Source organism: Chiloscyllium punctatum, chromosome 26 (assembly GCF_047496795.1).
Source record: "Chiloscyllium punctatum isolate Juve2018m chromosome 26, sChiPun1.3, whole genome shotgun sequence".
In the NCBI taxonomy this organism is placed as follows: domain Eukaryota; kingdom Metazoa; phylum Chordata; class Chondrichthyes; order Orectolobiformes; family Hemiscylliidae; genus Chiloscyllium; species Chiloscyllium punctatum.
In genome coordinates this window covers 29,687,138-29,711,603 of record NC_092764.1, presented here as the reverse complement: position 1 = coordinate 29,711,603, position 24,466 = coordinate 29,687,138, and the positions used below count along the sequence as shown (strand labels likewise).

Below are 24,466 nucleotides of genomic sequence, written 5' to 3'. Positions count from 1 at the left end.
ATCAACATGGCTTTGTGCGTGGGAAATTATGTCTCACAAACTTGATTGAGTATTTTTGAAGAAGTAACAAAGAGGATTGAGGGCAGACCAGTAAATGTGACGTATGTGGACTTCAGTAAGGTGTTTGACAAGGTTCCCCGTGGGAGATTGGTTAGCAAGGTTAGATCTCACTGAATACAGGGAGAACTAGCCATTTGGATACAGAACTGGCTCAAAAGTGGTGGTGGAGGGTTGCTTTTCAGACTGGAGGCCTGTGACCAGTGGAGTGCCACAAGAATTGGTGCTGGGTCCACTACTTTTCATCATTTATATAAATGATTTGGATGTGAGCATAAGAGGTATAGCTATTAATTTGCAGATGACACCAAAGTTGGAGGTGTCGTGGACAGTCAAGGAGGTTACCTCTGATTCCAATGGGATCTTGATCAGATGGGCCAATGGGCTGAGAAGTTGAAGATTGAGTTTAATTTAGATGAATGTGAGGCTTTGCATTATGGGAAAGCAAATCTTTGCAGGGCTTATACACTTAATGGTAAGATCCTGGGGAGTGTTCCTGAACAAAAAGACCTTGGAGAGCAGGTTCATAGATCCCTGAAAGTGAAGGCGCAGGTAGGTAGGATAGGGAAGAGAAGGCATTTGGTATGTTTTCCTTTATTGGTCAGAGTATTGAATACAGGAGTTGGGAGGTCATGTTGCGGCTGTACAGGACATTGGTTAGGCCACTGTTGGAATATTGTGTGCAGTTCTGGTCTCCTTCCTATCGGAAAGATGTTGTGAAACTTGAAATGGTTCAGAAAACATTTATAAGGATGTCGCCAGGTTTGGAGGAGTTGAGCTGTAGGGAGAGGTTGAATAGGCTAGGGCTGTTTTCCCTGGAGCATTGGACACTGAGGGATGACCTTAGAGGCTTATAAAATCAGGAGGAGCATGGATAGGATAAATGGACAAAATCTTTTTCCTGGAGTGGGGGAGTCCAGAATTAGAGGGCATAGGTTTAGGGTGAGAGGGGAAAGATATAAGAGACCTAAGGAGCAACTTTTTCATTCAGAGGGTGGTACGTGTATTGAATGAGCTGCCAGAGGAAGTGACGGAGGCTAACACAATTGCGACATTTAAAAGGCATCTGGATGGGTATATGGATAGGAAAGGTTTGGAGGGATATGGGCCAGGTGCTGGCAGGTGGGACGAGATTGGGTTGGGATCACTGGTCAGCATGGATGAGTTGGACTGAAGGGTCTGTTTCTGTATTGTGCAAGTCTGTGGTTTTTTGAAAAGGAATAAGCTGTGATTACTTGGATTGTGCTTTTGCTATTATAATTTAAAACTTTTATCCTATTTGATTGTTCTAGAAATTGCTTTCAGCAGTTCGAGAGAAGAATTCATCCCATCTTGATCTCCATCTGTTTTCATACAGCAATTTGAAAGGGAAGATGCTGCTCTTTGCGGAAAGCTTAATTGACCATTCTGAACCATTTCTTCTTCTCGTATGTAATCTTATTCGCTTGCTCTCTCACATTATATTGCAAGTGTACTTGTTCTGCAAATGTGTCACTTCACAACATTTATATTCTTGTTTATTCCTAGATTAGTCCATCTGTTCAGACATGTTATGGTGTACCTCTGGAGCAGGTGGAACTTTTATGAGCCTTTTTGTCCAAAGGTAGAACCACTGCCATGGTGCCACAAGATCCTTTAGCTTATTCATGCTGTTTTCCCATCCACCCAATTATCATTCAGAATTTTTGTTGAGTGAAGCTTTCTCATTATTATCTATTAATGTAGTACTTCCTCAGGGGGTCTTATGATTGCTTATTTTTTAATCAATTATTTTATTTGTCCTTAATTTATGTAAAATAAATACATATTCCTTATTCTTGATACTTGAGTTCTCTTAAATTTACATCTTTTCAAATGTTACAAGTATGCAAAATGCATCAAAAAATGCAAAAGGCAGAAGTTGTATTTACAGAAATGCTTTTTTAAAAGACTGAAAACTTGTGTGGATTCCTCATTTCAAGTTTCCTGCCATGAGCTGTGCTGACTTGTCTTTAACATTATAGTGAAAAATTCTCACTTTTTGTTGCAAGCTTGTAGTAAATGTTTATTTAGGAATTTGTGCTTTTTGACCAAAGTTACTCAGCACTAATTGTTTTTAACTGTTTTCATCTGGGTTATCTCAATACTTTTTTTTATCTGTGATTTCTGTTGTGTAACCATTTTTTCTGCCATGTCAAGTTGTTTTTTGGTTTCCTTGTGCAAGAAGTACTACAGATACAGTAGTAGAAAAAAATCTGTTTGACTTTGATATAAAATGGCAGGCTTCTTTCCATCAGGACTGAAACAGATCAATTGTGTACATCCTGAGTAGGTTTTTTGAGGGAGATATTACAAAAATAAAATAAATAAATATTGGAAAATTGTGTCTTTCAGAGAGCAAAAACCTCCATATCAAGATCAGCAGAAGTCCACGATGAGGAATTAAGAATGGACTGTAGTCAAGAGGTGCATCAGGAAAGGCAGGCTTCAGAATGGAGTAAATCCACATCAAATCCAATAGATAAATGTTGTATTTGTTCTAATAGGTGATTGAAACTTTTACTCAATTTGAGCTATATTTCAAATTGCTGAAGTATCAATGTTTTCAAAAAAAAATCTCTAGCCATATATTCATTTGGTGAAATAAACTAGAGTCCACTTTGAACTTCACATCTCAGTAGATATTCACTGTTTATGTCCAATGAGAAAATGAACTTTCCATCTAATGGTATCAACATTTTGCTTAGCTGTTCTGTAGTAAGATATGTTAGAATAACATTTCAACAAGTGTATATATGACCTGATAATTTATGATGCAAAAAGCAGAACTAATACTTGATGTAGTCGTTCTTTTAATTCACTTGTATTGCAGTTTCAAATCAGAAGAGCTTTGCTTTTAAAATCCATTCATGTCAATATCGAATTGATTAGTTTTGATTTGGCTCTTTGTTTATTTCCCTGGATGAGAGTTACATTGGCAAAGCTGCAGTTTTAATTCATTAACTGGGTAGTTCAGTGGTGAGCATTGCTGCCTCAGCACTAGGGATCTGGATTCAATTCCAACCTTCTGCGACTGCCTATATGAAGTTTGTTGCTCCCTATGACTGCGTGGGTTTCCTCCCAGGTGCTCCAGTATCTTCCCACAATCCAAAGATATACAGGTTAGGTGGGTTGACCATGCTAAATTGCCCATAGCATCCAGGGGTGTGCGTGTTAGGTAGGTTAGCAATGGGAGAATGCTGGATTACAGGGGTGGACAGTGTGGGTCAGGTCTGGGTAGGATGCTGTTTGGATGTCAGCATGGACTTGATGCACTGAATGATCTGTTTCCACACAATAATGATTCTACACTCATTCCAGTCCCAGGAAGTGATCGTGTGCCTTCTCCTTAACTGTTGCATTCCTTGTGGTAGTGGCATTCCAAAACTGTTAAGTAGAAAATTCCATATACTGTATTCACCTTTGGTGATGAAGGACATAAGTACTATACGTACAAATCAATATTCTACTTAAAAGGGAACTTGGTGTAGTCTGAATAAAATGTACACTTAAAAGTATTTATTGACAGAAGAGAATTTGTTTTCACATTTAAAAATAATGTTTCAGCCTCTCTTCAGCATTCATTGAATTTCCTCACAGAAAAGTCTCACTTTCTGTTTCAGTAATGATCTATTCCAGCAATCTTTGCATTTAAATATCCTCCCAGGAATTTCTTTCAACTTTTTAATTTTTAAAATTATTTTATGTTTGTGAAGCTCATTGTCATGTTAATTAACCAACAAAAATGTTCCACGTAACTGTTGCAAACCTAGCTATCTGAGAGATTATCTATTAAGAACTTCAGATATAACAGTATGTATTCTCAGTATGATCTTTATTAGAGGGCATAATGATTATATCCTTGTGCAGACCTTTAATATTTCAAGGTTTGTAGGGAAGGCAAAATGGTACAGGAATGATCTCACCTTTTGTGGTTTTTAATTAGTTTCAAAATGTCCAGAAGGGCATAAATGATGGCGTTCTCTTTGCATCTGTCTGGCATCAATCTATTAATTTCTTTGCAGAATGTGTTATGGTGAGATGACACTTTAAATATTTAATGTTGTTTGGGAGAGTTGAGCTATTTGAGGGATGGACAGCTGTTGGGCTTTGCCATGCTGCAGACATTTTATTGACACACTATGATAGTTTAACTTTTCTTATATTGTTGAAATAGTAAAAATTCCTGAACAGGTAGAAATTGTACTATGAGGGAAAGATCAAAAGTTGCACCTGCCTAGTTTGCAACTTGTGGAGCATTAGATTTGTATAGTATCCTGATGTGAATTTCAGAGTGCTTGTCAGGGTGTAATTAGGATGAGACATAATTCTAATGCTTTTGAGGTTTCAAGCTAAAATCAGCTGATTTCTTCACATTAATGGTTTCTGATTTAGAAATACATGGTCTTAAATGTTTTCAAACAAAAACTCCCATTCTGTTTAAGCTATCTCTTTTAAAAAAATGCCCTTTTCTCCATTCTTGGTTTTACTGTGAGTGTTTTTTTCACCATCTAGAGTTTAATAGGTAAGTAGTATGTTTTGCACAAAAGTGCTATTTTTCAAGCTCGGAATTTTTGTGCATGCAAGACTTCAATCAATCTTGCAAGCTGAAGTATCTAGAATCATAGAATCCCTTGTGTGTAAGCAGACCCTTCAGCCCAACAAGTCCACACCAAACCTCCGAAGAGTAACTCGCCCAGACCCAGTCCCCTAACCTATTACTGTACATTTATCCCTGCCTAATGCACCTAACCTACACAGCCCTGAACACTATTGACAATTTAACTTGGCCAATTTACATAACCTGCACATCTTTGGATTGTGGGAGGAAACCTGCGCAAACTCCACAAAGATAGTCACCCAAGACTGGAATTGAACCCGGGTTCCTGGTGCTGTGATGCAGCAGTGCTAATCCACTCAGCCACTATACTGCCAATATGATAAGCATGGCACTATTTTCAAGAACAAAACCAAGTTTGCTTACCACCAACTCTCGACCCCACAGTAGTATTTCATTCTTTGTTCTGAGATGAAATGGTAAATGCTCGTGGATAATTTGACAAGGGAGGAGCATTTGTATGTTAGGTCATATAATCACATCTTTAGTTGGCAGTGGTTAGCACAGCACAAGGGACTCTAGTTCAATTCCCACCTCAGGTGAATGTGTGTGTGTGGAGTTTGTATGTTCTCCCCGTATCTGTGTGGGTTTCCTCCCACATTCCAAAGATGTGCAGGTTAGGTGAAATGGCCATACTAAATTGCCCATAGTGTTCAGGGATGTGTAGGTTAGGTGCATTACGCTGGGGTGAATGTAGAGTAATAAGGGAATGGGTCTGGGTGGATTACTGTTCAGAGGGTCGGTGTGGACTTGTTGGGCTGAAGGTCCTGTTTCCATACTATAGGGATTCAGTGATCTTGCTGAGGGTTCAGGCATTGAAATGTTGGCTAATTTATTCCTTCCACCCCCTCACCTCTCCTATATTCAGGGGTGGGATAGTAAAGTGTATCGTGTTCATTTTAAAACTACAAATAAGTGTTTTGAAAAATTTTTTTCTAGAGTGGAAATTCAACCTGGTCATCCAAACAGCTATGTAGCCCTACAAACAGCATTCTGCATCCTCCATAAATTAGAAGCAGATCCATTGACAGCTTTTAAAGAAATAGATGTATTGGATTTTGAATTGGTTGGAAACAGCAAATTACAAACTATGACAAGACACAAGAAGCAGACGGTTGAGGAAAATGCTATTCAACGATCTGATAAGCCAGCTGCAAAGTGCATACAGGCTGTTTCTCGGTTTATTACCGATCCAGACAGTCAGGATGAGGTAGAATGTCTTGATACAGTAAACAAGTATGAAAACAGACTGGGCTTTCACCAAGACAATGTGAAATCTATACAAACACGTGAAAGGGATGGCAGTCTTAAAGAAATTTCACCTAAGGAAACCACCTTGCGACAAGGCAAATGGTAAGCATTGTCAAAATGTATAACCTCTCAAGTTCATGTATGTTTTCCAAAAAAGTATGGAATTAAGCGAATAGCTGCTGTAGGTTAAACTATACTGGTATACACATTGAATTCTAGTGCATTTTAAAAATTATTGACTGTTCCCCTTTTTCATTGTTACAAAGCACTGTCTTTTGTTGGAATGGGCATCTGCAGAGGAACAGCAGCCATTTGTCACCTAGTTTTAAGCATTTTTTAAATTAATGAAGCTGGATTGAAAGTGTTGCTAGGTTATTTGAACTTGGTCTTGTCGATTTATTTTCTCACCCCCTGCTATCCCCTCAAAATGCGTGCATTTCGTCCCTAAATAATATCCAGGAATGGGAGCCCAGCTAATTCTGTTTCTTGTTTCCTTCTGGCTAAATATGACACCTTTACCTCTGGATCCACAAACTTTCTGTGATATACAAATATTGAAACAAAGCATGCGAGTAAGCTATTCGACCCATTGAGCTTGCTCGGCCATTCAGTATGATTATGATTGACCCTCTATCTCACTATCAAACCAGCAGACAATTGAGGCGCGGTAGTAGTTTGGCGCACTGACCTTTACACCGCTGAGGCTAAGCGCCAGCTCACGGACACCTCCTCCTACTGCCCCCTTGACCATGACCCCACCTCCCACCACCAAACTATCATCTCCCAGACCATCCATAACCTCATCACCTCAGGGGATCTCCCATCCACCGCCTCCAACCTCATAGTCCTACAACCCTGCACTGCCCGTTTCTACCTCCTGCCCAAAATCCACAAACCTGACTGCCCCGGACGACCCATTGTCTCAGCCTGTTCCTGCCCCACCGAACTCATCTCTGCATACCTCGACACGGTCCTGTCCCTCTTAGTCCAAGAACTCCCCACCAAGTTCGGGACACCACCCACTCCCTCCACCTCCTCCATGATTTTCGCTTCCCCGGTCCCCAACGCCTTATCTTCACCATGGACATCCAGTCCCTGTACACCTCCATCCCCCATCACAAAGGACTCAAAGCCCTCCGCTTCTTCCTTTCCCGCCGTACCAACCAGTACCCTTCCACTGACACCCTCCTTCGACTGACTGAACTGGTCCTCACTCTTAACAACTTCTCTTTCCTATCCTCCCATTTCCTCCAAACCAAAGGAGTAGCCATGGGCCCCAGCTATGCTTGCCTCTTCGTAGGATATGTGGAACAGTCCATCTTCCGCAGCTACACTGGCACCACCCCCCACCTTTTCCTCCGCTACATCGATGACTGTATCGGCGCTGCCTCGTGCTCCCACGAGGAGGTTGAACAGTTCATCCACTTTACCAACACCTTCCACCCCGACCTCAAATTCACCTGGACCGTCTCAGACTCCTCCCTCCCCTTCCTAGACCTTTCCATTTCTATCTCTGGCGACCGAATCAACACTGACATTTATTATAAACTGACCGACTCCCACAGCTACCTAGACCACACCTACTCCCACCCTGCCCCCTGTAAAAACGCCATCCCATATTCCCAATTCCTTCGTCTCCGCCGCATCTGCTCCGAGGAGGACCAGTTCCAAAACCGTACAACCCAGATGGCCTCCTTCTTCAAGGACCGTAATTTCCCCCCAGACGTGGTCGACGATGCCCTCCACCGCATCTCTTCCACTTCCCGCTCCTCTGCCCTTGAGCCCCGCCCCTCCAACCGCCACCAGGACAGAACCCCACTGGTCCTCACCTACCACCCCACCAACCTCCATGTACAGCGTATCATCTGCCATCATTTCCGCCACCTCCAAACGGGCCCCACCACCAGGGATATATTTCCATTCCCTCCCCTATCAGCATTCCGAAAAGACCACTCCCTCCGTGACTCCCTCGTCAGGTCCACACCCTCCACCAACTCAACCTCCACTCCCGGCACCTTACCCTGCAACCGCAAGAAATGCAAAACTTGCGCCCACACCTCCCCACTTACTTCCCTCCAAGGGATACTTCCATATCCACCACAAATTCACCTGCACCTCCACACACATCATCTATTGCATCCGCTGCACTCGATGTGGCCTCCTCTATATTGGGGAGACAGGCCGCCTACTTGCGGAACGTTTCAGAGAACGCCTCTGGGACACCCGGACCAACCAACCCAACCACCCCGTAGCTCAACACTTCAACTCCCCCTCCCACTCCACCAAGGACATGCAGGTCCTTGGACTCCTCCATCGCCAGACCACAGCAACATGACGGTTGGAGGAAGAGCACCTCATCTTCCGCCTAGGAACCATCCAACCACAAGGGATGAACTCAGATTTCTCCAGTTTCCTCATTTCCCTCCCCCCACCTTGTCTCAGTCAAATCCCTCGAACTCAGCACTGCATTCCTAACCTGCAATCTTCCTGGCCTCTCCGCCCCCACCCCCACTCCGGCCTATCACCCTCACCTTAACCTCCTTCCACCTATCGCATTTCCAACGCCCCTCCCCCAAGTCCCTCCTCCCTACCTTTTATTTTCGCCTGCTTGGCACACTCTCCTCATTCCTGAAGAAGGGCTTATGCCCGAAACGTTGATTCTCCTGTTCCTTGGATGCTGCCTGACCTGCGCTTTTCCAGCAACACATTTTCAGCTCTGATCTCCAGCATCTGCAGTCCTCACTTTCTCCTCTATCTCAATGCCATGTTCTCGTTTTCTGCTTATCCCTTGATGCCTTTAATATCTAAAAATAGATCTATTTCTTTCTTGATTTTATTCAGTGATTTGGCTTTCACAACCTTCTGTGGTATAGAATTCCACAGGTTGTTGAAATCTGAAAATGTTTTATTTGGTTCCCTCATCTAGTTCATTTAATTATATTGTGAATAGTTGGCACCTCAGCACTGCTCCTTGTGGTGCCCTACGAGTCACTGCCTGCCACTCAATAACGGACCCATTTATTCCTAATCTGTTAACCCTCTGTCAAACTATTCTCAATCCATGCTAATATGTTACCCCATGTGCTTAACTTTGCCAATTACCACTTATGAGGGACCTTGTCAAAAGTCTTCTGAAAATCCAAATAAACTGGATCCACTGTTCTCCCTTTATCGATTATAATTTAAGCATGTTTAACCATTTGTGAACCCGACCTGACTTTGTTCAATCCTGTTAATGTTTTCCAAATGTTCTGTAATTTGTGCTATATTTATAATAGACTCAAATATTTTTCCCTACTGATGTTAGGCTAACTGGTCTATAATTTTCGGTTTCCCTCTTTCTCCCTTTCTAAATAGTGGAGTTAAATTTGCCACCCTCCAAGCTGTCGGATCTGCTACAGAGTCTGTAGAATTTTGGAAGATGACCACTAATATTTCTAATTCATCCAGTGTTTCCAGGATCACCTTTTTGTAGTATTCTAGGATTATTAGCCCCTGGTGATTTGTCAGCCTTTAACCCTACTAATTTCTCCGGCATAATTTTCTTCCAGATATTGATTTCCTTCAATTTCACCTCGCACTAGATCTCTGGTCCCAAAATATTTTTGGGAGGTTATTGTGCCTCTTGTGTAGATGGAACGAAAGTAAGTGGTCAGTTTTTCTGCCATTCTCCTTATGTATACCCCTCATTATTTTATAAACCTCTAAAGGGCCACCTCTCCATTTCCTATGCACTGGTGACAAAAAAGTCTCAAGCCTATCCATCTCTCCTTATAACTCAAACACTCTATTCCCAGAAACATCCTGGTAAATCTCTTCTGAATTCTCCCCAACTTAGTAATATCCTTCCTTTAACAGGCAGACCAGAACTGGACACATTACTCCAGAAGAGGCCTCACCAACATCCTTTTATTTAAGTCCAAGTAAACAATGTCTACTACTCTGCTGTCATAATATTCTTGGATACTTCCTCAAAAAACTCAGAAGTTTGAGAGACATGGTTTCCCTGGCACAAAAACATGCTGACACTTTCTAATAATTTCTTGGCTCTTCAAATGCATTTAATTCCTAATTTTCAGAATCACTTCCACAAATTACCCACCACCAAAGTCAGACTTGCAGGTCTACAATTCCCAAGCTTGTCCTTGCACCTCCTCTTAAACAAAGGCACAACATTAGCAACCTTCAGTCATTAGGCATCTCACCTGTATTTTTAGATCCAGATATTTCTGCAATGGGCCCCACAATTTGTTCCCTAACTTCCCACAAAGTCCTGAGGTATGTACAAGATCAGGTCCCGGAGATTTAATCACTTTTTACATTTTCTAAGACCTCTAGCATTTCCCCTTTTGTGATATGAATTGTTTGTAAAACATCAGTATTTATTTCTTTGAGTTCTCTGGCCTTTTTTTTTCTCCATAGTAAAAACAGACACAAAATATTCATTTAATACCCTGCCATCTCCTGAGGTTCAACACAAAGATGACCTCATTGATCGTTACAGAGGCCTACTCTCTCCAGTTGCTCTCTTGCTCTTAATGAATTTTTAGAATCTCTTTGGATTATCCTTAACTTTATTTGTCATGTCCTCTCTTTGTCTACTCGATGTACCTCTTAAGAATTCCCCTTTACTTTTTATGCTGTTCAAGAGGCTCATTTGAACCCAGTTCATATATAATACATGATTGTTTTTTTTATTCTTGACTAGAACCTCAATATCTTTTTCATGCATTGTTCTCTAATCGTAACAGCCTTACCTTTCCCCCTCTCGGGAACATACTGACTCTGAACTCTCGTTATCACGTGTTTTCAGCTAACCATGTGGACCAATTTATTTGAAGTCACATATCTGAGGTTATGGCTGTGTGGAGTGTGGCTATTTGAGGTTGCTTGTTGTTCATTTGAGGTCTAGCCAACTAAGATCGCAACTACCCAAATTCTACTACTCCCACCTTTTTGGGAAAAAAAAATCCTTCTTGAGTCTCTAGTGTGACAGTTCGAAAAACTGAAGCATCGTCTTCTCTTGAGAAGCTTATAGAAGATGTTCTGTTGACATCCCCTGAACAAATTGCATTTGTCATGACACGTGTACACATGTACCAGGTCCATATAAAAAGCCATCTAGAACATCTCACATCTTAGTAGATTTTCTTCAAGAATCAACAATTATTTAGCATTATTTTTAATCAAAGCCCCAATATCTACAGAGAAAATGTGTTTTTTTTCCCTTGATGTATGTACAATTGCATATTAGGGGTTGTTCAGAAGGATATATGTTTATTCTGTCATATTGCAAACTGCGTTAATAAATTGTGCATCTTTATTGAATAAGTCTTGTTTTATATTGAATCAGTAGTTTTGTTGCTTATTGAAGAAACTTGGTTGGTGGACTTCTATTCTGAAACCAATAGATTGGTATGTATAATGGGCCAGAAGTAATAAATTATTATTAGTATTTTTGTATAATAACCCCATTTTAGGGATATGATAGAAACAACTACAGAGAAAGCTTGATTATCCGGCATTTGATAATCCGAAATTCGGATAATCCGAGCAAGATTGCATGGTCCCGATGCTTGACTAAACTGTGTTATTCAGCATTCGATTATCTAAACAAAATACTCCCTACCCGTGTCGTTTGGATAATCGAGATTCCTCTATTTAGTCTGAGAAATAGTGATTCAAGTCGTCTCCATGTGGAAAGATCCTATTTCCAGGCCTCTTTCAAAGACGACAATGCTATTATTTGTATGATTTGAAATCTAATATTTTAAATCACCAATAGGTGTAACCAGGTGAATTATCCTGGAGGCATTGAGGGCAAGGAAGAATGGAGTGATGAAGAATTTCTTTTTGATGTACCTAAAAAAAATTCCATCCGTGAGTAAAATAGCACAGCATTCAAAATATAAATGTTGACTTGCATAACAATGCAATATTTCAGCCAGACAACTAATAACTAACTTCACTCTTGTTTTTAAAATTGTCTACATTCAGAGAACAAAACTATGTTAGTAGGGCTGTGTTTATTGCTGATGTTTTGTTAGCTTTAGCATGTCCTTGACATGCTGGATGTTTTATGGGTAAAAGTGTCAGATAGGGAATTCTAGAATTCTGTCCCCCGGATAATGAATAGCAGGTGTACATGTATGTCAAGAGACTTGGTATGAGATTTGGTGACTGAGCCGGTTGGAAACGGAAAGGCATCGTTGTGGAGAAGCGCGTGGGGAATCATAAAATGAGTTACTTGCTTTGGAATAGTCCGTTTTTTTCCCTTTCTTGTCCATATTATGTTGATATATCAGATCCAGTTCGTATTTGATAATGATAAAATCTTGGATGTTGAAGTTGAAAGTTTGGCGTAGTGGTACTGATAAAGGATATGGAAGGGAGTTTGGTCATTTTATGTTTGACATCTAGATGATTTTATGGTCTGCATGTTATGGCCCATTTCTCATCTCAAGTTTGTGTCCTACAGTTCACTGGCTCGGGAAAATTCTGTTAATGTAGGGGTTGCAATGTGACTTGTTGTAGAATCAGTTATGAACAGCGTTGTGTCTGACCTTAGGATAAGGCTCAACATTGCCAAAGCAGCTGACGTTGCAACTGGCTCATCCAGGGTTACAATTATCAAACATAATTGATTACTGAAAATAAAGAGGGGAAGCTTAAAGAATTCTTACGGTCGGCTCGTGAGAGTATGAAGAAAGAAGAGAAAGTGGCATAAGTAGCACAACAGAACAGAGGTGATTAAAACTGATGAAGAAATCTAGTGGGGCTGTTGGACTAACAAAAGGAATCCATTGACAATGATCTAGTGTTGGATCGATTTAAGTAGCAGTGAACAGATTGTTTTTCCACTTTTGAATTCCAGTGTTGGCCAGTTTTCTGGAAAGCAGTTTATTAATATTAAAGTCAGTGCTCGCATGATCTTTAAAACCAATTATTTTGTCTTGTATTAGTCTTGACATCTCCTCATATACTCCATTGAAAATTATACTGCATTGATCCAAGTCCAAGGAAAAGTATACTGTTAATGGCAGGACCTTGAATAGCATTGATGTACAGACTGATCTTGGGGTTCAAGTCCATTGCTTCCTGAAGATGACCATGCAAGTAGATAGGGTGGTGAAGAAGGCATATGGCATGCTTGCTTTTATTGGTTGGGGAATTGAGTCTGGATGTCACGTTGCAACTTTATAAGACTTTGGTTCGGCCACACTTAGAGTATTGTGTTCAGTTTTGTTTGCCACATTTCAGGAAGGGCGTGGAGGCTTTGGAGAGAATGCAGAAGAAGTTTACCAGGATGTTGTTTGGATTAAAGGGTATGAGCTATAAGGAGAGGCTAGAAAAATTGTTGCTTTCTCTGGAATGGTGGCAGCTGTGGGGAGACTTAGTAGAAGTTTATAAAATTTTAAGATGTGTAGATAGGGTGGACAGTCAGAGCCTTTTTCCTAGAGTTAAAATGTCAAATACTAGGTGGCATCCCTTTAAGGTGAGAGGAGGAAAGATCAAAGGAGATGTCAGGTGCATGTTTTTTTGTCAGAGTGGTAAGTGTCTGGAACGCACTGCCAGGACTGGTGGTGGAGGCAGATATGATAGGTGCATTTAGGAACTTTTAGATAAGCACATGAATATGCAAGGAATGGAGGAATATGGATCAAGACAGGCAAAAGGGATGAGTTTAATTTGGCATCATGTTCGGCACAGCATTGTGGGCCAAAGGGCCTGTTCCTGTGTGGTATTGATTAGAGCATAAGCGTTTTCTTGCAGGATAAGCTGAAATGTTGCAAAACTGAGTCATTGCACTGCACCATTGGTAAGAAAATATTACAAGATATGAAATTAAAATTGGAAGCTTCTGTTATAACATTGTGACAGGAATTTATAATGGAAAGCTTGTGCAAACAAGTAACAAATGAAGTCTTTGTAAAGTAACAGCAAACACCATAAGATTCACTCAGAACAAATTGCAGCCCATTTTATTTATTGCAAAACTTGTTATGATCATTTTTATCAGTCTGATTTAAATATTAGTAACTGGTTATTTCTTATCTAGGAAATGGAAGAACTTCACCAACAGAGAGTAATTTTTCCTGTTCATCGAAAAGACAGGTAAGTTCCTTAATGTTGAAACCTGAACATGTTGATGTGGTAATATGTGAACTGAAGTTAGCTTGTAGATCGTTTACCCATTTTCCCAGTTTGAATTTTAAAAATTATGGTAGTGTTTTAATTTTTTTTGAAGATGGAAAAGGAAGTAATATTTAGACCAGTAAATAAAACAACATTGTAGTTGATTATTTGATTTACGATTCACTGACTAAAATATTTAGTTTCAGACTGATTACAGCCATTGGCCATATTGTGTCTATTCTGGGTCTTGAAGAGCTATTTAGCTGGTTCCAAGCCCTGCCTTTTCCCCTTTGCCTTGGAACTTTATTTCTCCAGCCAGTGCATCCCAGAGCACAGTCACTTGCTGGATTTTTCTCTTCCCCCACCCCCCCCCCCCGCCTCAAGTCTCTGATTTGTTTACCAGATGTTTTGGTCTGTACCTTTTTAAGTCTTGGCACATTCATATCTACCCTGGCTAGATTCTCATGATTTTGACCACTTCTTTCAAATTTCCACTCAACTTTGTCTTTAAAGAGAAGATCTCCAGCTTCACCAGTTTATCCTTGTTGCTGAATGCTGTCAGCCCCAAAATAATTCTCATAATTTGTTTGTGCACTCACCAATGTCTTCTTGACCTGCCCAGAATTAACCACAATTGTCTCGTTAAGGCTAAAGAAGAGTTTTGTCGAGTTTCATTATTATCTCCTTATTTTGAATAGTAAATCTCAATTTATGAAGCCCTGAATCTTGTATGTTTAGTGAATCACATTCTCAACCTATCCAGCTATTCCTCTGTTCAGCATCTCCTTTAGAATTGTATTTTGCCTTTCCTTGTTTTTTTTTCTGCCAAAATATATCCCTTCATGCTTGTCTACATTAAATTTCTCCCAAAGTATTCACCCATTTCACAAGTCTGTGTATATTCTTTTCAGTCTTTCGCTACCTTCCTCACCACCCTTAATACTTGGAAATTTTGTGCAACTGCACGTTTTGAAATTGAACCCTTCACACTTGAATTTAGGTCATTAATATCATCACGTTAAGCTGTAGCTGTCGAACCAATCCTGGGAAACCCCACTGTGCTTTCCTCCAGTCCAAAAGGCAATCCTTTAACACTACTTTGTCTTGTCACTTGGGAAAATTTGTACACATGCGGCCACTATTGATTCTGTTCTCCTGGTTGCATCTTTGATGAGTCCAATATGTGGGGTACTTCTTCAAACATCTTTGGGCATCCACGTACATCATCATAATATCATTACTCTCAGCACCTTTCTGCAACTTCACTTAAAAAATGCAATCAAATTAATTAAACAATATTATTCTGAAGAAGTCCAGTCAAGCTTTCTTTAATTAATCCACACGTGTCCAAATGAGTGCAAATATAGTCTGCAAGTATTATTTCTAAAAACATTCTTGCCACCTGGGAGGACAAGGAAAGCAGATCATAGGAAAAACACCACTTGCAAGCTCTCTTTCAAGCCATATACTATCCTCATTTGGAGTCATGACACCATTCATTCACCAGGTTAAAACTCTGAATCTCCCTCCCTAACCGCACTGTTGGGTGTAGATTAAATTAGATTCCCTACAATGTGGAAACAGGCCCTTTGGGCCAACCAGTTCACACCGACCCTCCGAAGAGTAAGCTCCCCAGACCCGTTTCCCTCTGACTAATGCACCCAACAGTATGGGCAATTTAGCATGGCCAATTCACCTGACCTGCACATCTTTGGACTGTGGGAGGAAACCGGAGCACCCGGAGGAAACCCACGCAGACACGGTGAGAATGTGCAACCTCCACAGACAGTCGCCCGAGGCTAGAATCGAACCTGGGATCCAGGTGCTGTGAGGCAGCAGTGCTAACCACTGTGCTACCATGCCGCCCCTAAATTTCAATATCTCATGGACTGCTGTCGTTTAAGAAAGCAACTTACACTGCACTCTCAAGGCAGTCAGAGGTGGGCAATAGATTCTTACCTAGACAGTGACTCTATTTGATTGTCTCTTGTTGACATTACTTGCCACTTGTCAGCCGGAGCTAGCATGTTGTTTGAGTCTACAGCTCGACTTAGACATCCATATTTGAAGAGTAATTTTCCCTGTGTGTTTTACAGTCAGGTGCACAATAGAATCACAACATCATATTCTGATAGGTAGAGGAGCATTAAGCCGTTGGCAAACAGATGCCTTTGGATGTGCACGGGTTATGAGGCAGAAGTAAGTGCTTAGGCCCTTTGCTATCAGAGATGTTTGGGGGGGTGGGGGGGAGAAGTTGATGTGGTAAGGCTTTCTGACATTGGGTGTTTAGTTGGACATACAGAAAGCACCAAAATGGCAAGCGATGGGAGCCGTACCCTTAGATTTCAATGCAATGGCAATGAAGAGCAACATATTTCATGGAAAGGACAGAGCACTAGTGATCTGTTACTATGCTGTTCCATGCAAAGACCCAGAAAGGCAACTGTATCTCAACTGGTAGAATGCATGCCTGTAAGATTTGACAGGTGGCACTTGCTCTTGTGAAGACACAGGAATCTGTCTTCCTCCTCAAATTGTCAAACTGTAGAATAAATAAGATTTGAGAACTAGCTTTTGACATCAGAAGCTTCCACAGCACTAAATGCACTAGGTCTTTGGCAATATGCACTGCAATCTCATTGTCCACACTTTGCAGTATCAACTCCCCCTCTCGAATAAGAATGAAAACCGAAAGAACAGCAGATGCTGTAATTTGGAGATAGAAGTAGAAATTGCTGAAAAGTTCAACGTATTTGGCAGCAACTGTGGAGAGAAATCAATTAACATTTTTGGGTCAAGTGACTCTTCCTCGGAACTAATAAGGATACTGCCTCATTTTCTCATGATCAGGTATCTGGACAAGATCCATCCCTTGCCCCTCCATGCCAGTTAGATTGTATAAGTTAGGCAGTTTTTCTCCAGTTAGTGACTTTCCTTAGGCATTATTGGCCCTTTACTTATGCGAAAGACGATGAACGATAAGTAAAACACTGCTTGTTCCTGTGGCTAGGGTCATCAATTCATTGACATAAAATGCATGCTGTCAGTACTGACAATTAATGTTCAGCATTATGCCTCTGAGCCTTGCTGAAGGGTCAATACATCCCCTAGCTACACACTTCCGTGTCAAGAGCAACATGCATTTTTTGACTACTCAGTTGCTGATGGCTGTGAGTTGCCTGTCATGAGAGCCTGATATTACATTCACCTTGCCAGAAGAGTACGTTCATTGAATCTTTTCCAGCACCCAACCCAGTTCCTTCTGATCACATTTCATCAGTTCACATTCTGTTTGCCACCTCTGACTGTGCCTGTTTTTCAGTGTGTAGGTGTAGGTCAGTTTATATTATCCAGAATTGAAAATTATAATTCCCTGAACCCAGAGAAAACTCGGTATAATGTATGGATTTAAAGTGAATGTTTTACTCCCTTGATGTTGACAAAGCCTGCAGATGTACCTTATGGATCGGAAGTCCTTGGGTGTGATTTGTCTTTGCTGAATGAATTGATCCAGAAAGTTGCCACAACACTCATATTCCAAACTCTAGAAAAGTTGCTAGAGTTAAGTCCTGATTGCTTCCCTGTATTGTGTGCACGCTTGTGGATATCTTGTTAGTCTGATGCACCTTTCTCACCATTCTCCCACCCGCACTCACACACAAAAATCAATCAATCTGCCAATTTACTGTAACTCTAAAGAATGGCACTTGAGCAAGGTTTGCTTTATTTTGATAAAATGTATCATTTTTATGAACATAAGGTTGAACCGCTGTGCCAAGAGTGTCATTGAAAGTCACTAAAGATCACTAGTGCTCAGCCGCTTTGAAATAATCTGTAATCATGACCTTTTCTATTAAATCTTGATTTATCTATTCTGTGGCTTAATTGGTGAATGGGAAACTAATCTTTTGGCCGAGCTAGTCCAAGCCTTTAAACATTGTACTTATTATGCTTAGTGCAATTTATGTAATGTCCAGTCATGAGAATGTTTCTAATTTGCACTATTTTAAAATCATGTTTTAGAAATGGACAGTTGAAGAAAGTGAATGGATTAAACTGGGTGTAAAAAAATTTGGATTAGGAAATTGGCAGAAGATCCTGAAACATTACCCATTTTGTGATCGCACGGGTATCATGATTAAAGATCGATGGCGAACAATGCAAAAGCTTGGAATGACTTAAAAGGCATTATTGAACTTTTTAAACAGTTGCCCTAATTGCCTTATGTGATATGTAAAACACATTGGTCTTTACTGTCGAAGAATATTGAATATCTACCTAATGTTAGATTGTGTGGAAAGTCAGGCCTTTTTCTGTTGGAATTAGTGCCCTCAGGCACCTTCCTTGCATTCAGGAATTGTGGTCTCTGGAAGTTTTTATATTTGTGTTTTGTAAGTGACATTGTTCAGTACAACGAAGGTGATTGAAGAATTAAGCAAATTTTTATTCTTTCCAGTGAAATATTTAGTCTTTGTTCTTTGTTTGCTTTAATATTGTGTATTGTATTTGGCTCTTAATATTTCAAATGCAATTGTACACAATACTCTGACGTTAACCAATAATCATAAGATAATAAAAAGTGCAAAATCATCCACCAACTTCCCTGTAATCTTTGGACACTAGTCATCTTCTATGGATAAATATCAACAACATGATCTCCAGAATAAGTGAAAATCCAGCTGTACAACCTTAGCACCAGATTTTTGAAAATTTGCATTAAAAACAATGCATCCAGACTTGGAACATTCAAAGTTTTATGATGGTTAGTTGATCTGTAAACAATCCTGGCATTAGTTATGGAGTGAGGGGTTTACTAAATCATGATGGTTGACACTGCTGGTGAAGAAATTAACCATTTTATTAACCATATTTACTTTGCAATGAATCATTGTAGCATTTGTGCGAATCTGTCTTACTCTCACAATAATGGCAGATACATTGGTAACAAATTTCCATTATTAATATTAGACCCTGGAAATGTTCCTTGAGGTACTTGATTGGGAGACAGCAAGTGAATATAATTTCATTACCAGCTACCAGGAAACCTCCAAAAAAAGTTATGGTGATGCTTGGAAAGACTGAATAATTAAGTAAAATTCATATTTTTTGCATGTTCAAGTTTTACAATAATTTTATCAATGTTTTCAAGCCATATTATGGCATTCTGTTTGTCTTTCCTTAAAATCATAAATGGTGACCATGTTTATGATCTCTCATTTAGAACTTATCTGGTGCAGGAGTAAAGTGGCAACAATTTTTAAACCGTGCATTTTTTAAAAAATAGTTTTGATACAATCAGTACTGTGTGTCTTTTTTTTTAGCATTTATTGCAGATAGTTTTAATCATGCCAGTACTCTGTAGGAGTTGCTACCCGTAATTATAAAATGTACAAATAGCAGTTAGCTGCCTTAGTTATTTCCAGCTTACATTTTATGAAACTAACAAAATTATCTTTTGTACAATGATAGCAATGCAGATAAGAATACTTCTAAATTTCTATAATTTAGCATTGCTTTGAAAAAAATGTTTTCACATTTTTAACTAAAACATGTATAGGCCACTTGGACGGTATCTGTATACATTTATCTTAAAGATTGCTTCTAATCTTTGTGGCGTTGCTAGTGGAAATGTGGAAATCTTTTCTTTTTTTTAATCAAAATATCACGATTTTTTTAAACAAATGAATTGCAAGTCATTTTGCGTTCAGTGATTGCTCAACTGATCTAAGATGCACAATTTTCACCATTTTAACCAAGTGAAATGATTTCGGCATGTTGCACCCAAAAAAATGTTTCCACACCATTGTCTTTTACAGGTAACTTTGTTTACAAATATTAAACTACCTTTTCAATTTTTTTTGGTTTTGAAATGTTTATATCGAGGTCATGATTGGAGACCCATTGAAAAGAAATTATATAATTTCACATTGTCGATGCATGCCTTTATTTTGTCTTCGCTCAAGGTACAGTGACAGTAATTAAATCTGTGTATTTCTTGAGTTGGTGGTAATTTGGTATTGAGCAAAATGATAAAAGGAAAGTGAACTAAAGTACTTGTTTTAACATGATGCTCTATTGTCTCTTCAGAAAACCCCAAAGCACTATGAAGTTTTAGAATTACACTTCAAATGCAACTCTAGTTTGGGCAAATCAATGACTGATGTGAAATATGGAATAAATAGCTTAATTTATTTGTATTCATTGACTGAGTGCCTTGACTTCTTTAGTAAATGCAGTCACAGTTGGGTCATTCCACCAGCTACACTTTTCCTGCCTGCTTGTAAGTAATTTCACTTTCCACTCTTTGTATCAATTTTTCTATGGCTGAGTGTATTATGGGTATGGCCAACATTTAATGCTCATCCCTAATTGTCTGTAAGAAGTGGTGGCAAGCTTCCTTTTTAATTTATTGTAGTCTAAGTGGTATCACTGTTGGGGTAGTGGAGGAAGTGTTGTATGGTTAAGAAACAACAATATACCTCTAAATCAGGATGGTGAATAACTTGGATCAAACTTTGTAGGTCACCTGTGAATCTATTTTTCCTTCATAGGATGTATGTGCCACTGACAGCATCAGCCATTTACTTCAGATGAACAATATTACTGCATGTCTGGATGTATTCCCATAGACAAGTGTGGCAGATTTCTTTCCCTGAAGGACAATAATGAATCAGATGTATTTTTTACACAGTATAGTTTCCTGGCACCATTGTTGAGACTAGCTTTATATTATAGATTTATTACTAATCAAATTTAAATTCCATCTGCTGCCATGTTGGGATTTGAGCCAGTGTCTTCAGAGCATTTGAGTGGGTCTCTGGATTACTAGTCTGATGACATTACCACTACACTACCATTCTCCCCTGTTGAAAAAAAAATCTGTCTTTGTCCTTGCAAGTTATAGTTTTAGCGGATGCTGCAGGAACCTTTGGCAAATTGCTGCATCTTGCAAATTTGTTGCTGTGCTCTGGGCTTGGATGGTATTAATGTTAATTGTTTTTACCTTGCCAATCAAAACTATGACTGCAGATGCTGGAAACCAGATTCTGGATTAGTGGTGCTGGAAGAGCACAGCAGTTCAGGCAGCATACAAGTAAATCGACGTTTCGGGCAAAAGCCCTTCATCAGGAATAAAGGCAGTGAGCCTGAAGCGTGGAGAGATAAGCTAGAGGAGGGTGGGGGTGGGGAGAAAGTAGCATAGAGTACAGTGGGAGAGGGGATGAAGGTGATGGGTCAAGGAGGAGAGGGTGGAGTGGATAGGTGGAAAAGAAGATAGGCAGGTAGGACAAGTCCGGACAAGTCAAGGGGACAGTTACTGAGCTGGAAGTTTAGAACTCGGGTGAGGTGGGGGAAGGGGAAATGAGGAAACTGTTGAAGTCCACATTGATGCCTTGGGGTTGAAGTGTTCTGAGGTGGAAGATGAGGCGTTCTTCCTCCAGGCGTCTGGTGGTGAAGGAGCGGCGGTGAAGGAGGCCCAGGACCTCCATGTCCTCGGCAGAGTGGGAGGGGGAGTTGAAATGTTGGGCCACGGGGCGGTTTGTTTGATTGGTGCGGGTGTCCCGGAGATGTTCCCTAAAGCGCTCTGCTAGGAGGCACCCAGTCTCCCCAATGTAGAGGAGACCGCATCGGGAGCAACGGATACAATAAATGATATTGGTGGATGTGCAAGTAAAACTTTGGATGTGGAAGGCTCCTTTCGGGCCTTGGATAGAGGTGAGGGAGGAGGTGTGGGCGCAGGTTTTACAGTTCCTGCGGTGGCAGTGGAAAGTGCCAGGATTAGAGGGTGGGTTGTTTGGGGGCGTGGACCTGACCAGGTAGTCGCGGAGGGAACGGTCTTTGTGGAAGGCAGAAAGGGGTGGGAAGGGAAATATATCCCTGGTGGTGGGGTCTGTTTGGAGGTGGCGGAAATGTCGGCGGATGATTTGGTTTATGCGAAGGTTGGTAGGGTGGAAGGTGAGCACCGGGGCGTTATGTCCTTGTTACGGTTGGAGGGGTTGGGTCTGAGGGCGGAGGTGCGGGATGTAGACGAGATGCGTTGGAGGGCATCTTTAACCACGTGGGAAGGGAAATTGCGGTCTCTAAAGAAGGAGGCCATCTGGTGTGTTCTGTGGTGGAACTGGTCCTCCTGGGAGCAGATCCGGCGGAGGAATTGGGAATACGGGATGACATTTTTGCAAGAGGTAGGGTGGGAAGAGGTGTAATCCAGGTAGCTGTGGGAGTCGGTGGGTTTGTAAAAAATGTCAGTGTCAAGTTGGTCGTCATTAATGGAGATGGAGAGTCCCAGGAAGGGGAGGGAGGTGTCAGAGATGGTCCAGGTAAATTTAAGGTCAGGGTGGAATGTGTTGGTGAAGTTGATGAATTGCTCAACCTCCTCGCGGGAGCACGAGGTGGCGCCAATGCAGTCATCAATGTAGTGGAGGAAGAGGTGGGGAGTGGTGCCGGTGTAATTACGGAAGATCAACTGCTCTACATAGCCAACAAAGAGACAGGCATAGCTGGGGCCCATACGTGTACCCATGGCTACCCCTTTGGTTTGGAGGAAGTGGGGGGATTCAAAGGAGAAATTGTTAAGGGTGAGGACCACTTCGGCCAAACGAATGAGAGTGTCGATGGAAGGGTACTGTTGGGGACGTCTGGAGAGAAACAAACGGAGGGCTTGGAGGCCCTGGTCAAGGCTGATGGAGGTGTAGAGGGATTGGATATCCATGGTGAAGATGAGGTGTTGGGGGCCAGGGAAACGGAAGTCTTGGAGGAGGTGGAGGGTGTGGGTGGTGTCTCGAACGTATGTGGGGAGTTCCTGGACTAGGGGGGAATAGGACAGTGTCTAGGTAGGTAGAGAGGAGTTCAGTGGGGCAGGAGCATGCTGAGACAATGGGTCGGCCAGGGTGGTCAGGCTTGTGGATCTTGGGAAGCAAACAGTTGTCCTTCAAGATCCTCCTCTCCACGCTTGCAGCAATGCGCCGGCACCTAACCTCTCTACAGTCAGCCCTGTCTCAGCTGAGGGCCACACACTCTCAGAATTGCAAAGGACCCACTCTGTACTACATCCTCAGGAGAATTCATACTCTCAACAAACAGTATTTCAATTCCATCTCAAACATCAAAAACTGTAAATACAACAAACGTTTATCCACCCACCTCCATAACCAGCGTTCCTCAAACATTCCAGAAGATTCCCTTGGCCTCGGAACCTATTCCACCATTAGCCATGCGGCTGATGCAGCTACCACCCCTACGCTGATTGATGATGTCACTTCTGCCCCCATCATGGCCACTCCCACAACCACTTCCACCCCACACAATTCCTCATGCATCACACCTGACATCACTTCTGCCCTTCACATCATCGCTGATGCCACATGCTCAGTGACTCCTGCCACTCCTACTGCCGTGGTCACCACCACTTCCGCCCCCACCAGCGCCACTCACCTGCATTCTGCTGACATGCCCCCCACAGACCCCACTGTCACTATCCCCACCCCCAGAACCCCAAGGGGAACACTACCCCTGCTCATGATTCCACCCCCATTCCCCCCCCACCATCAGACCCACTCCAGTTACAGGTTCCACCCCCTCTCCCAGCTCTACACCCACACCAGATCCCAGCTCCCAGCCCTGCCGAGTTTTCACCATCCCCCCCAGACCTCCCCCTCACTGAGGACGATCAGTTCTGAGCAAAGGACTCACCTTCATCCCCCTCCGTTCACGCATCAATGAATTTAATACACGCCGTGATGTCGAACAATTCTTCCGTCGCTGCCACCTCCTAGCTTACTTTCACAATCAGGACTCCCGCCCACCTTCCGAGGACCCCTTCGCCCACCTCCAACACACTGCATCCACCTGGACACCCCGCGCTGGCCTATTACCTGCCCTCGACCTCTTCATTTCCAACTGCCGCCAGGACATTAACCGCCTCAACCTGTCTACATCCCTCCCCCACTCCAACCTCTCACCCTCACAACGCGCAGCCCTGCAATCCCTCTGCTCCAATCCCAACCTCACCATCAAGCCAGCGGATAAAGGGGGCGCAGTGGTAGTCTGGCGCACTGACCTCTACACCGCTGAAGCCAAACGTCAACTCGAGAACACCTCTTCCTACTGCTCCCTCGACCATGACCCCAGCCCCCATCACCAAACCATCATCTCCCAGACCATACAGAACCTCATCACCTCAGGAGATCTCCCACCCACAGCTTCCAACCTCATAGTCCAGGAACCCCGCACTGCCAGGTTCTACCTCCTTCCCAAGATCCACAAGCCTGACCACCCTGGCGGACCCATTGTCTCAGCATGCTCCTGCCCCACTGAACTCCTCTCTACCTACCTCGACACTGTCCTATCCCCCCCTAGTCCAGGAGCTCCCCACATACATTCGAGACACCA

At 41.8% G+C, this 24,466-nt stretch overlaps 1 protein-coding gene across 1 annotated transcript in view; it reads left to right on the top strand.

Annotated features, from left to right (window-relative positions):
- The window catches only part of terfa (telomeric repeat binding factor a), a 40,859-nt gene extending 20,582 nt beyond the window's left edge, over positions 1-20,277 (top strand). Inside the window, exons 5-10 of the mRNA XM_072595999.1 lie at positions 1,350-1,484; positions 2,431-2,582; positions 5,633-6,046; positions 11,730-11,824; positions 14,004-14,059; positions 18,104-20,277. Coding sequence (XP_072452100.1) covers positions 1,350-1,484; positions 2,431-2,582; positions 5,633-6,046; positions 11,730-11,824; positions 14,004-14,059; positions 18,104-18,262 — 1,011 coding nt within the window. The 3' untranslated portion in view covers positions 18,263-20,277. The remainder of the gene's footprint in view (positions 1-1,349; positions 1,485-2,430; positions 2,583-5,632; positions 6,047-11,729; positions 11,825-14,003; positions 14,060-18,103) is intronic.
- The last annotated feature ends 4,189 nt before the right edge of the window (positions 20,278-24,466 follow it).